At 29.0% G+C, this 15,539-nt stretch overlaps 1 protein-coding gene across 1 annotated transcript; it reads right to left on the bottom strand.

Annotated features, from left to right (window-relative positions):
- Nucleotides 1–3,715: 3,715 nt before the first annotated feature.
- Nucleotides 3,716–11,737, bottom strand: Atox1 (Antioxidant 1 copper chaperone). The gene is made up of 3 exons (XM_067268361.1): nt 11,599–11,737; nt 6,038–6,110; nt 3,716–3,954 (listed from the first exon to the last, which is right to left on the bottom strand). The coding sequence occupies exons 1-3, from the start codon at nt 11,605–11,607 to the stop codon at nt 3,818–3,820; spliced, it is 219 nt and encodes a 72-aa protein (XP_067124462.1). The 5' UTR covers nt 11,608–11,737; the 3' UTR covers nt 3,716–3,817.
- Between the last annotated feature and the right edge of the window lie 3,802 nt (nt 11,738–15,539).

The following is a 15,539-nucleotide window of genomic DNA, read 5'->3' as shown; positions in this document are numbered from 1 at the left end:
TATATATATATATATATCTTCTGGCCTTTTACGAAAATTTACATGCCAAAGATGAAATACATATGCATTGATACCATTCTTGTCAATAAATTTTTAAAAAGATTCAAGAATTTTTAATTCTTAGAAATGGACTTTTCATTTGGCCAAAGAATCATTTTAAAATAAAGTCATATTAACAAATTTGTAAATAGTTCTAAACTTAAATATTCGTCGAAGCATCTTTTTATCACCGACGACAATAAACTTTGGAGTTTTACCGTATTTATTTATTCAATATCGTGTAATAGTTACATATCGTGTCTATCGAATTTCATTCCACGACATCCATTAGCTATGCAAAAAATTATAAATATTAAAATTTCTGTATTATTTTTGCATAATTATTTATAATTTATTTGTTGTAACATCAGTTTGTAACCAGCTCTAAGTTTTAGTTTATTTATAAAATATTTGAAGAATACTCTTTTGTAATTAGTTTTCCTCAGTTTTATATAGATTTATTAAGGCTTCGGGTTCTAATTCCTAATATTATTTTGTATATAAAATTAAATTTGACATTCCAAAAATATTTTTAATAAAAAATGAAACTACATATCTTCCATTAATTTAAGAATTAATTAAATTTTGAATTTAAAGTGACTTCTTTAGAAGAAAATTGTGTTTTAAATGCTTCATACTATGAATAATGAAATCTAATCACTATGAAATTTGAAAAGAAGTAGGATAATTAAGAGAAAAAATATATATATTTTTCAATACTCCCAATATATTATTACATCATGTTTTAGTCAATCATTTCATTTTTTACAGTTAAAATAGTTTATAAAAATATCTTATCCTTGGTTGGATTATTGGTGATCAGATTTCAAAATTCATAATTATTTATTGTAAGTTTCAAACTGTTTTCGATTATAAACTTAAATTGTATTATGGTACTTAGCCGATTTCTTAATTTAAATACAATTGTAATGGCAAAATATATTTAAAATATATTTTAATTTATTCCTTTTTTGTGTTCTGTACATCAAATCTCAGTAGAGATTTATTATTACTGTGGTACTTTTCTCAAAGTTTTTTGTAACTATTCGAACAACAAAAATTTATAAGTAATAATATATAATTCACAAAGGTTTGAACTTGGATTCCATATATCTTTCTGGTAATTTTAAATGTAATTAAATAGTCTGAATGTTTGATTATAACTAATTCGTGTGCATAACTTTTACGAAATGAAATGAGATTATATATACTGTATATATATATAAAACGAGTCTGTTAATCTGTGCCATAAGTAAATATTCCGAAGTCAATACACAATAATAATTATTAAATATCACAAAATAAACTTATCATCTAATATATTTGATTTTAGATTCTAGTAAAATCAGAATGATCATTCTAAGCTTGGGAGATTAAATGAAGAAATTTGATAATTATTTTTTTGTGTTTAAATTTCCACCTGCACTTGTAGATTTGGCTAAAATACTCTACAGTACTAAGTCAATATACATAAATACTAAAATTACTTGTAATCCTAAGACATCACTTCTATTAGTTTAATGCAGATATGAATACAGTGGAGCATCGATTATCCGAAACGATTCGGGACCGGGGTTGTTCGGATAATTGATCATTTACGAAAATATATTAAACACAAAACTGTCTCTCTATATTTTGTATCACATGTCTTACAAATACATACCTTACATAAAGTAGTACATTAAAGTAGGCCTACAGTTTGGATTAGCAGGGAAGGGGAGAGTGCTGCAGCTTCGCAGTACTAGCAGAAATTTGAATTTGCCAACTGGAACACTTTCGGATAATCGACACACTACTGTATTAGAGATTCATAAATTAGTTTAGACGTGAACAAACAATCCAGCAATAAAACTTTTGTTTAAGTAATTGCAAATTAATCAATTAATAATAATTAATGCAAAAAACTGGATTAATAGAAAATTAGATGATACATTTCAAAAATATTTCTAGGCAAACAAATCATTTTATTTATTGTTTGTTAATAACATTTAATGGATGAGATAATGCTACAGTTTTTAAAAACTAAGCTTATATGGTCATTCTGTAAAAAAAAAAAGTTTTTAAGAATATCTGTAAACTGCAATAGATAAATAGTATATGTATTTAATCAAATATATTTGTCTTCATAAGAAAGAAATTGTGATTTGTTCATTACTGTCATTTATAAAGCTATTGAAAAATCTCTAAACAAAAATATTCTCTATATTGTCTTTAATTTTTGATAAAGTTTTAAAGTGTGTCACTAGGACCTTGATTATCTAATACAGAACTTCACATATATTCTTGTAAAAAATTACACATCAAAATCATTCATAAAGTTTAACTTCAAGAATAAATTCAAAGATGTACTATAATAATGTTCGTTAACTTCGTTAGACTTAGTTTGAAAATGTACATGTACAAAGCTCAAATCTCTGATGACGATTTGGTAAATATATCTTCTCCATTTTCAAAAATTTAATTTAAAATTTTTGATGGTTTGGTAGGTTGAAGGTATAAAACTGTGGATTCAAATTTTATTTTTCTGTTGAAGAATTTAGTATAAATATTAAATTATTATAAAATTTGGTTTTCGTCTCATTAATTGATGCAAAATGTGCATCCAAGACCGATGTGTAATTATGTATTATATGTAATTATAAACTATTAACTTAAATTCAATTTTTTGATGTTAACTCTTATCCTTATTTGAATCTCATCAGAAAAATTTGAGTTGTGCATCCTTAATAAACATAGTCATAATCACATCTATCTCACCACAGATTTAGATATTAATTTTTCAGATAAACAAGGTTTTAGTGTTCATAATTTATAGTCTGTGGTATTTCTTATATACCAAGACTAGTTGTCATAGTCTCTGACTATTTAAAAATGAATTATAGGTATATACTATGTATAATTATTTCTTTACTATATTGTGACAAATTGCTTAGAAAATACAGCACTCAGATACTCACTGACCTCAAGTGTACTTCAATAATCTTATGGTAGTTATACAGTATGAAATTATGCATAAAGAAATACTGTACATAAAAAATGAACTAGTAGTCTGTGATAGGAAATTGAATCTTGCACTTAAATATGTTATGTAAATTGCATGAATATCTTAAGAATGTTTAAGTCAGAAACTGGATTTTGACTATTTTGTGGTTTATAAATACGATGACGTTACTTTAGATAATTTAATTCAATGCCAAAAAAATATGATCAAATAAATTGACAGAATATAATTTCTTGTGATAAATATAAAAACAACTATATCACACTGTATGCTAGTATATTTAACTGCTTCCATATTATTTGTGAATTGTGTCTGTGCAAAATAGCAAATCTTTTTTTATACTGTAGTTTTTTTAGAAACTTTATATCTTATGCTTTTTATAGCTATAGAAAATTTTTGTAGAGAATGGTGCTGCATTATGGTGCACATTTTGTCAATCAACTGAATTACTTTTGGATGGAAACAAAGAGCAATATCCGACATATCACTTCGATATCGAGTGAACGCCTGATTTCAACAGAGTTTTGTCGAAAAGTACGTGTACGATAACACTATGAATTGTCTATATTAAAACGTTTATTTGACACTGTAATTTGTCTGAGATTAAACTTAATTTTTGCATGATAATGCTTGTTACAAATTCCAAAGAAATGTCTAAATAAAAACAGAATACAATTTATTCTTTGAAATTTATTTTATAGTTTTTATTTTTACACAAAGCAATAAATCACATTGAAAACAAAATAATATGATGATGAATGAATAATGAAATAAATTTTAAGATTTTACTCCAACATAGGAACAAGCCTTTCCAGTTTTCTTAATTGCTGCAAGTAATTCTTCTGAAGACATTGAAGATTCTACATAAACTCTCTGTTTATCAAGATCAATATCAACTTTGTTAATTTTATCACCTGCACATTAAAAATAAAACATTTTTAAGACAAATTTTACTACTTTAAATATTTGTACAAATACATTTGTTCAAAACTAGCACCCAGCCATTTGACCATATTTGAAGTAACTGGCTCTTCTTTACGTGCCATTCTATTAATATTGATTTGATATGGGGTTTCTGGACTCATCTAGATACTCTTATACCTGTCAGAGGCAGGTATGATAGGGTGTCCCATCATACCTGCCTCTTCAGAGTTTATGTGGTTTTGATGGGACACCCTGTATACACATGGTTACATGCCTGCATACTTTTGATCATAGTGCTACACCATTACAGAAAAAATGATCTGGTTGCAAATCATTGATAAATGATAATTTCTTAACTCTATACACCATATTATAACCCAATATCCATTTACTCTCTTTGTAAAATGATAAGTCATTGTTAAAAACTTTTTAAAGTGTCTTAATGTCTACATTTATTTCATAGTTAGGGAAAAAGATTGAGAATTCTATTCTTACTATACAAAATACAGTAAACCCCACTAACTCAGAAAAATTTTCTTGAAACAGTAATTTAAAATTTCTTGATAATAGAAAAATTATAGTTAACTAGCAATTATTTATTGTGACATGATTAAAAATTGCAACCCAACATTGTGATGATATTTAATTAATTTAATTTAAAATATATGCTTTCCATCTCAATTAGTAGTGGCTTGATCCTGTACATCATACTTTTCCTTTAACAATAGAGTCGTGCCAGTCATCTGTCAAACACTTCTCGGGAAAAAATGTTTGAACTGAAATAACGTGACTTACAGTTTGCATCGGAAATTCTTATATACTTAATCAGGGTCTGTCCCCTAAGGTTTCCATATCTAGTCTTGGATTTCATCTATCTAACTCCGTTCTCAAGATTAAGGAAAGACAGAGTCGGATGGACAAGGTGGAAATTTATAGGTCTATAATTTTTTCAATATCCAGAAGTCTTTGTGATACCATGCTTTAGTAACTTACTGACTACAGTAATATAAAGACTGTACATTGCTGTATACTGTACTTTCATGAAATTTTTTGAGCTCATTTCTTATAATAATAAATTCAGCAATATAATATCAGATCAGTAAAACTTCTGTATCAAGCTGATTATAATAAATTATTTTACTGTATACATCCATTTTCTTATTCTCCAGAGTAGAGAAAATGCCATTAACTTGAATAACCTTCACCCCAATTAGTACAAGTTAGTGGGAGTTTACTGTATTAGTCTTCTGAAGAAAGCATTTAAATTATCAAAAAATATTTTAATAAATTTTATGCTAAGCTTACATTCTCTGCTGTTATTTTATTAAAATTTTTTATTCTAAATATTTTTGTGTTAAAGACTTCAGTTAATCTTATAATATAATCGAGATGGGTTGATAGTAATAATGACGACGATAATAAGCACAGAGCCCAAATGGTTAGGAGTTGAAATTTGGTACACAGTACGTCACGAGAATGTACACTAAGAAGGGATTTTTCGAAATTCCCACCGCGGAGGGAGAGAGGGAGAGTTAAGGAATACCCTGAAGAACTTGGCTTCTACTGTACTATTTTAGGTGTCTTTTTTGCATTTATGCGGGAAATCGAACATATTTTTAGACCCTTCAAAAATTCTCAATGATATTTAGTGTTCCATCGTATATAAAGTTGACATGGGGAGCGCATGCGCATAAGTTTGCTTTATTCGACCCTTTGTCTTAATGTTCAATTTTATGTTAAAATTTATATTTATGAATGATTTGGGAAGATCTGGCTTATTTTTCGAATTTAGTAAACCTGAAGAACTCAGAAGGGATTACGAAAACATTTATTATTCATCACTTAGTGGTTGCTGTGAATCTTAATTATCATTATCCTGGTATGATAAGCAGATATCTAAAATTTCTCTAATTAATCTCGGAAGAGGGGGGACCTAATTCTTGCACTCGGTGAAAATGGGTAAAATCGGCTATAATCTAATAATCTTAATCTTTGCTATTGTTACTTTTTGCCCGAGCAACACCGGGCTCATCTGCTAGTTTTTATATACTTTTAAAGTGAGTCAATTCATACCTAATTTATCCAGAACTCTCTTCACAGCTCCGGAACATCCTTCACATGTCATTTCAACTTGAAATTCGTGGGTCTAAAATTGTAATAACAAATATATGTAAAAAATATATTATGTCTACAAATTTAAAATATTTAAAAATTAAGTCAAAATTGTCTGGTTTCAATATTAATAAGAAAACTAATAAAAATTTCTCTCTATATCACTTTTAACTTATGATAAAAGTTTATAATCAGGTTTCTATTTTTGAGGGATATTTATTTGATAAAAACATCTGAAAACCTGTTAATTTATAAGCATATTTAAATAAATTTTCATATACTATATATCTTATTTTTACAATACAAAAAAATAATATATATTTTCCATACTAAAAGAGTATTGTTATATTTGAAAGCTTTCATGTCATTCAGAATCAGCAATGAATATTTGTGTAATACAATTTTGTTAAGATCAAAATTAATCCTGAAATATATTTATATAGTATATATTTCATATTTGAACAAAGGAAAAAACTATCACATAAATATGGTGTATGGTAAGCCAAACTTTCTTGATATTATTTCATATAATATAGCTAATGAAATGATAAAGAAGTTTGTAGAACCTACAATTGGTTGAATTTTTTCAGCCCAATAAGTGTTTCATTATATCCTATAATGGCAGTTATCCAAGAAAGATGCAGAAAGTATAAGAAATAATGTTAATAATAAGACTAAGTAATGAATTTTTAATAATTTGCAGAAGAAGAAATAATTTAATTTTGCTATTATATAAGTAATAAAATTAGAATTGCAAAAGAAATAATTTAAGTGACTAATATTAAGCTGATTTTATATCTATGTTTAGAATAATTTTTGAACTATGAATCTAAATTTAACATCAGATAACCTTTTGGACATTAGACTCACATTGAATATCTTTCGTATTTAAAAATGAATTATGAAATATATAAACAATCTAAATCAGTTAAAATTTTTGAAATTTTTTCACTATTTTATTTCTTTAAAGCTAAATGTCACTAAACTGATATATTAAGAAAGGATTTAAAATATATAAAAAACGTTTACACATTACATTATATATCAAGTATTAAATAGGTTTATAAAATAAACCAATAAGTGTACATTTAATTTAAAAAATTGCCATTAAATTTCATTATAAATGAAAAAAGTAATGTATTTTAATCTGTTGAAAAGATTAATTGTTCAAATTAGATAACACATTACATCAATTTTTTAACACATATAAAACTTTGATTACATCAATTTGAAAATAATTAAGTAATTCTGATATGTAAAGTATTGTACATTAAAATAAAAGCATTTCGACTAGCTTTGAAACCTATCCAATTACCAAACAGATTTAATGCCGACAGTACATAGTACAGACTGAATGCTATACTTGTTTAGTGGCACAGCCACTCTGTGAGAACTGACAAATATCGCTTGTCTACCTCAAGAACGGTGCAATCAATGGCTCGTTTTTTACCCTCCTGGAATATTTATATTTAATAAGGGATCCTTTACCTTAATTTAGTCAGTTATAATTGTTTTATTGGAACATTGCAGTGCTTAACGATTCGCAAAAAATCACTAATGCAGTATCGGATTTAAATATTGTTTCCAGTAATTGATCAATCAAAAGCGATTCTCTTTTATATCGTTAGATTTGTGGATCTTTATTGTGGGTTTGCAAATTGGAATTAAATGGAATTAAATATATAAAACAGTATTTAAATAACACGGAATTTTATGCAATGAAACACTTTTCTTGCGAATAATTGCTTCTGCAGCAACCTATAAAGTAAACTTTGCTAAAATTAGTGCTATTTTCATTATCATTATCCTGATACATTTTTCTGAAGATAATCAAATTATCTGGCCATTTAGAGAAATGTATATTTGACCTTGTCTGTCTGCTTTTGACTGATTCAACCTTACAGAGCTAAATTTCTATTCTTTAAAATTAAAACAATTAAATTTTATCTTAACTGATTTCCATTATCTGTAGTGGAAATATACTTTATATTCCTTCTATTTATATTTAAAAATATGTATGTACTGTACATTTTTTGTTTTTATATCATACAAATTTCCTATTTAGATAACATATACCGTACATAAAACAAAATACATATTCATCATTAGAATTTGTCTTGTAACAATATATAAAGCATGTGTTTGAATCACAGATATGAGATTTTATACATGTATATGTTCCCATAATCTTATACTTGATTTACAATAGATAAATATTAACCTACAGTTGATAAATTAAAATAAATAATGTAATATATCAATTATATATACTGTATATATTTACCATATTTCTCCATTCTACGACATACCAAGTTTGAAATTGAATTTTAAGATGTTTTTATGGAGGTAAACATTTTCAAATATTCAATTTTAAGTTCTGTTAATAGCAAGTTAGAAAAATAACACATTTCACAAAACAGTATTTGGCATGCCTATTCTCATGCTCTTCAGTATTTACAGTCACTATTTGTTTTAATGTTGCATCTTGAAGGCATTTTAGACATTAAATGAGCATTTAGTATAAACTATTTTTTAAACTGATGTGACTGTTGAGTAGTATGCATCATTAGATGTTTTCAGCTATATCATATCGTATGTGGTTTGCTCACAATTATTGTTTCGGACTGCAAATGTAAGATGCCATTCTTCTAAGACACCTCTACTTCAAACAAGTAAAAATAAATTTAAAAAAAGTTTATCTTAGAATCAAGGAAACACAATGCATAAAAATGTAAAGAAAAGATGAGCAATTATTTTATTGCAACATCGTCACAATGCCTGGCTGCAATTTTTAATCATACCTTTTAATTTATTTAATTTAAAATATATACTCTCCTACTTCAAATTAACAGTGTCTTGCTCCTGTAATCATACTTTTTCCTTTAGCAATCGAGTTCTGATGATCATCTATCTAACTCCTTTCAGGAGAAATTTTTAAATCAAAATAACATGACTCCTAGTTTACATCAGAAGTTTACATATAGTTAATCGAAGCCTCCTGTCCCTAAGGTTTCCATATCTGGTCTTGTCTTTAATCTAATTAACTCTGTTCTCAAGATTAAGGAAAGTCACGAGTGGATGGATGCATGACAATGGGAATTTATAGGTTTATAATTTTTTCAAATTGCAGCCCAATTAATGTTAACCTTTTCATTGTTAGTTAGAAGTATGGTTTTAATAAGTTCATATTTTGTAATTAATTACAAAACTAATTTTGAAAATTAATTATGAGTGGAAATTATTTAGTTTTTTTTATATTGTTTATATTAATTAAAACTTGATTTTTAAGTTAAACTATATTTCAGTTAAATTACAATCAGAAAGTATGATTAAGTTACAAGATCTAAACTCCATCATGCCACAGCTTTTATGTTATGTATTCAATAGTTATAGAAAAATTTAAGACAAATTTTAGCTAATTAAATAGTAATGACAAATTTGCCAGCATTAAATTAGATCTCCCACATGGACATATAAATTATTGAACTGTATTAAATAAGTTGAGAAAAAATTATATAAATCATAAACATCAAATGAAGATAACAGCATTAAATAATAAGTATTCAATTTTAATAACAGAATACAGTATGATCCGCTTAATGCTGATTCAATATAATGCAGTCTGCTCGAAGCCTAAAAAAATTTATGCCGATTCAAATTATCGTGGCATTTCATCGATCGGTATATAATATGATTATTTCCGAACACAAACCAATGGCAATTCGTCGTAGCGCTGTACTTTCCTTAAATCTATGATTGTTTGGTGCAATTTTGGAAAAAATATAACATCACGGATGCCATAGGCAATATCGACTTGGCTTGGCAAGAATTAACTGATAAATGCATGTACGAAGTGTGGAAGAAGTTATGGCTGAACATATCCAAGAATTCTCAATGAGAAGAGCCTATTGCTATATCGTTAGGTTGACCAAATTGTCAACCTAATCGATACAGCAGGACATCGAGGGGTTACTGCAGGTTTCTGGTGAGAGCCTTACCAACGACAGCCTTCAACAACTGGCAGAACAAGGAATTCAGGAAGAACTGGAAAATAGATAATCTGAAAATGAAGAACTCAAAAGAATTTCTCTACAGATTTCCTTAGTAAAACTTTGGTAATGATATCCGAAATCATTAATCAAATTGTAGCAAATGATCCAGATTTTGAAAGGAGTGCAAAAGCAAAATGAGGCAAGTTTTTGATGCAACCTTCTGCTACCGACATTTGCTTAAGGAAAGTAAAAAAAAGCGAAAAATAAAACTAGACGATTTCATTGCAAAAAAAAAAAAATCAAGAATTTCGGAAGATCAGGACCATCACAAAAAAGGAACTTTACATTTCTGTGTGCATATGTTTATGTGTTATTTAACATTATCATCATGCAAATTAATATAAAAATAACTTAAAATTAAAGTAAAATCTGTTTATTTTTGGTCGCGTGTTCCCCTTTCCCTACTTACTCTGTGTTAAAATGACCTCGTTTAACGCCGTTTCGTTTAGCACTTTGTCGTCTAGAAACATATCCCCCACGTTAAGTGGGGTCTTACTGTATACATCAACTGTTTCTCATTTTTGATCTTCCCTTAGAGCTACTCTTACTTCTGGATCTCTATTTTCTTCCTAAGGGATCAGATCCAAAGCAACAGCAGATGCCTAATAAAAAGCAAGAATATACCATAAAACTTCTTTAACTCAAAGCTTTAAGGGACAGAAAAAAACTTTGAATTACAGACAATTTGAGTTAAAGAACAGTAGAGTGAAAAATGCCAATTCTGAATAGATTTGTATTTTTACCTCTCTTGCATTATATAAGAACCCTTGATAGTTTTTTTGTTTTAAAAAATCCCTGTAATGCCTTTCAATAAATTTTTAATGTAACTAACAAAATTGAGGTGTCCTCTTACTCTGGACTGGAATGATGTCTGCAAATAGGTGTTGGATGGCAGATACAACTATCTGAAAACTTCACGGAAATCCAATAATTATGATCACTTTGGATAGAAAAATTTTAAAATTGAGTCAGGAAATTTGAAAGTAACATAAATCCATGATGGGTGACTGCAAAAACCTTCAACCTTGTAGATGTTAAATCCCTATGCCATTCCATTGCAACGACATATCAAGTTTCTTTGAGTTTTAGAAATATTCCTGTTACAGACATTTGAGATAAAGAAGTTTTACTTTATATTATTTTAGAAATGCCCTAAGTACAACGCCTCACTTTGAAATTGCAGTATTAAATGAAACAAAATGATGTATAACAACCAATTTTATCATAAACTAAACAACATAAACAAGAGTTAAGTTTTATCTTTTGGTTAATGTAGTTGTTTATTGGATCACATTTCAAACCTCCAGCATTCAATTACACCCTCAGAATCGATTTTACCGTTTATAAGAAAAAGTATCAATCATTGAAAATGGAATTATGCATCGATTTATTATGTAACTCAACACATACAGAAGAAACGAGGCGTTACTAACATTATTCGGTTAATTATTCATTGCGTAATTCACTTACCGAAGCCATGGCTTGGAATTTGCGGGAAAATGATAAGAGAATATCTTATAACGTCCAGATTAACAGACAGACGACTGCTATGTGTCAACATGAAATCGGCAGCCACTGACGGTTACGCCCAAGTGACTTAATGTAAATAAAAAATATACTGTAAATTAATTCTTAAAATTTGTATTTATTAATATGTTTTGCTTATATCAGTAATATAATAATTATAATTTTATTAAAATAAAAAAAAATGTCATATATATATTTTTTAAGTAGTGTCATTGTTGCCAACTCTTCGTCTTTCGGGATGAAAATCTGCCTTTGGAAGCGGATGTCAGCTTGTGTTAGAAATTCTCCTTTCTAAGATGACACTTTTCATTCATTTTCTTAACATGGATTTATGACTAATACTAAAAATCTAGTTTGTTTATGTGGGTTTTTTTTAGAGAATGTCCACTCTCCAATATTTAAATAAAAGACAAACATTATCAAATTGACTATAAACTACGTGGGACGTATGTCCTCATAAATAGCGAATTTAAAGGGAAATTAATAGAATTAGTTTGGTTTACTTTGTTACGGCAACGTGACACGTGGGCGAATTGCTGACGGGAGGACTTTTATGGGAAACTGGTCCCTATTTAGGTGGTGTTAACGTGTAGAAAACCCGAAAAACTCCAAGTGGCCAGCCGGTTGACGATGCGTAAACCCATGGCCAACTACCGGTGTTCGGTAGTTTCATCCACTCGGGCCACTGGTGGGCACTTTTTAGAATTAAGAAAATACCATTTAGAAATGAGAAAACAAGAGTTGTTAGGTGTGTAAAATTAAATACATAGTTTTCACCAGTGGCTCACTCAAAATTTAATCTTGGGGAACCGAGTTGAACGGATAAAAAGTTTTAATACTAATTCAATAAAATTCCCACCATATGTGACCGCAGATTTATAAATAATGAGAGACTGAAGACTGACATAACATAAATAAAATGAGTTTTAATTAAGAAAAATTATGGAGAATTTACTAGTGTTGGTTTTCTTTTACTTTTGGGTGTCAGGGCCTATTGGCTCCTCTCTGGACGCGCTACTGGTTTTCGCAGTGTAACACTTTCGACTCCAGCTGTGCGCTACTCGTCGCAATAATGATATAGCGCGTCTACTTCGCACTGTATAATTTTCGCTAATTAAGTAAATATATATATATATTTTATATTATATTTTAATCCTATCCTTTTTTGTATGAATCATAATTATTTTTTAAAAAGTTTTGCCAATAGGTGGCGGTACATGCAAAGACAGCAAACGAATGTAGACAGAAATTGATATTCAGTATAAAAATTTAACCAATATTTTGGCATGGTATGTACAGTACAGTACAGTACATTATCTAAGTTAGAAGTATTATGAGCTCACTATAGGAAACTATTGGCAAATCTCAATCAAATTTGGCATGCATTCTGTCCTGAGTATACGATTTCGATTTTCAGGAAAAAATTCTAATTCATATTTCAAAATTCGGCTGCTGGAGCAAAACTTTGACACTGCTGTTTATTTAATCTCCTACTGAACACCAGTTCAAGCCCTATCAGCACATCACCAACCAACCATTGAACACCTACCCTTGAATTGATTCCATTAAGATAAGCACGCACTTACGTGGACAGACGGACGGGACGGTCGATGAAAAAATCCTCTTGCATTATGAGTTATGGACATGAGAACATTAGGAAGATGGAAGGGCAGGGGGAATGGACAAATCGAACGGGAGGATATCCGGCTCGCATTTTTGAGGCGGCGCCATTTCAACCTGTTTGTTTCGAACCGTCAAGGATACTAAGATACCCAGCTGTCGAAACCTTCCAAACCCCACTTATTAGCAAAAATCATTGTGCCCATTTCTTTTATTACTTTAACCATTAGTTGAAAAAACAATGTAGATGTGACTTCAATTTCTCTAGGACAAAACTACAAAGAATTACATAATTTACATCATTCTTTTCTAAAATTAGGCAGCTAACCACTAATTCTTCGTGGACATCATTCATACTGAAAAACGCCCCGTTCGAATACTTTAACATTTTCTTTTGTTCTAAATTTCATTCGACCCATCGCTGATTATTTTATTTAAAAAAAAAAATTACATAAAAGGGCAATTATCACAGATTACATTACGATATTATTTATTTTGAAACCTTACAATATCTGGTATTTTTTGAACTTATATCTGTATTTCAATTTGGACAATATAATCCACTATCCATTATCATCACTTAAAAAACTAACAGGGCCATCGCGAGTAAGGTCATCTCGTTTCTTCTTTAGTTATGAATCTAAGTGGCCTTGATCGCAATGACCCAGATGTCACCGTCCAAGAAAAAAAAAACGACAGGAAAAAAAGTCTCTTGCATCGCTGATAAAATTTCATCTGCACAATCATATTCTGGAAAACTTTTTTCTGAATCATTTCTTTTAGTTCTCATAAAGTATGATTTGAATGTATTGAACTTGTATGTAAGAGGCATTGATGCTACTAAATTTTGGTGGTTAGTTTCGAGGATGAATAGAGGAAGGCCGTGTGCCATATCACGGATTGGATCTGACTTAATGAAAATTTTAATCAATATTGGTACTTAAAATATTTGTAAAAACTCATTTCTACGCTGGAAATTAAGCCTTTTGTTTTTTTATTATAATTAATAATATAAAAGATATTTTTTAGAAAGTAACTTTTATGTTATTTTGTGTGGAGCCATCTGCTACAAGATTTTATTTAAATAAAAGCTCAACTGATGGAGCTACATACAATTTCATTTATTACAATAAATGATGACGAAGTCGGTATTTTTTACGTAAAATCTCTTAACAGCTGGGAAATTTACCATTTTATCACACGCAAAATTTTTCTCATTTCTTTTCAAATATGCTCTTATAATGAAATATGTCGGAAGACTTCTATGACGAATATACAACGATAAAAAAACTCAATGACATCTAGCAAGGTCTCAGCCTGATAACAATATTTCAACTTTCTAATCAAAGAGAAAGTCATGCAATGTGACACCTGTAGCATCAACGTAGTAGTAGTATTGTTTTTTTTTTTTTTTGTTTTTTTTTAATCTTTCCTCCCTGTGGGCACTAAGATAAGGTGACCAGACGTCCCGCTTTTGGCGGGACAGTCCCGATTTTTAACAATTTGTCCCGCGTCCCGCCGAGTTCTAAAAAAGTCCCGACTTTTTGGAAAGATTAAATTTTTGTCAATTATGTGTCATAATCTTGCGTCTTATATTTAAGATTCGGTAAAGATCGTTTCGTATTGTGGTGTACGCCATATTATATATATTTTTTGTTCTAATTTTTGTATATTTTCCTTTCTTTCGTCTATTGTTTGTCCCTTGTAGAAATTTCTTTCCCAACCCTTCCTACTTGGGTGGTGGTAACTAATCCCTTTAGAACAAGAGGAATGTGACCCCGAGGGCTGTGTCTGTGAACAACAGGCATTCTTTGCTGGGATATTACAATGATATTGAACATTTTCATTGGGTCATGTTAAAACAAGAACTTAATTGGGAAGATGTACAAAAATCATTCGATCACATTAGTCAACATTTTCCAGATAGCAATATTTCCAAAAATGATCTTTTTAATGAAGTATCAGTATTAAAAAAATATATTGATGAGGAAAAGGTTAAATATTGGGCATCAGCGAAAATCTCAACAGAGAACAAATGGTAGTGTGGACATCCGACAAATCACAATTAAGTGTTGAGACTATAAAAGCAATATTATGTGTAAAATATAATTTAACAAATTCTTGTGAAAAATTTTATGACATTTTAAACAACGACAGCAATTTATTAAAAAAAATTCACTCAAATGAGAAATATGTAAAAGAATAGAGTTTTTAAAAATTCATAATAGTATATATGTTTATTATATTTGTAAATTTTACATATG

The sequence above is a fragment of the Centruroides vittatus genome, unplaced genomic scaffold, assembly GCF_030686945.1.
Source record: "Centruroides vittatus isolate TY-2023 unplaced genomic scaffold, ASM3068694v2 contig_3254, whole genome shotgun sequence".
Classification (NCBI taxonomy): domain Eukaryota; kingdom Metazoa; phylum Arthropoda; class Arachnida; order Scorpiones; family Buthidae; genus Centruroides; species Centruroides vittatus.
The sequence above is the reverse complement of the archived record's forward strand: the minus strand, read 5'-3'. Positions and strand labels throughout refer to the sequence as shown.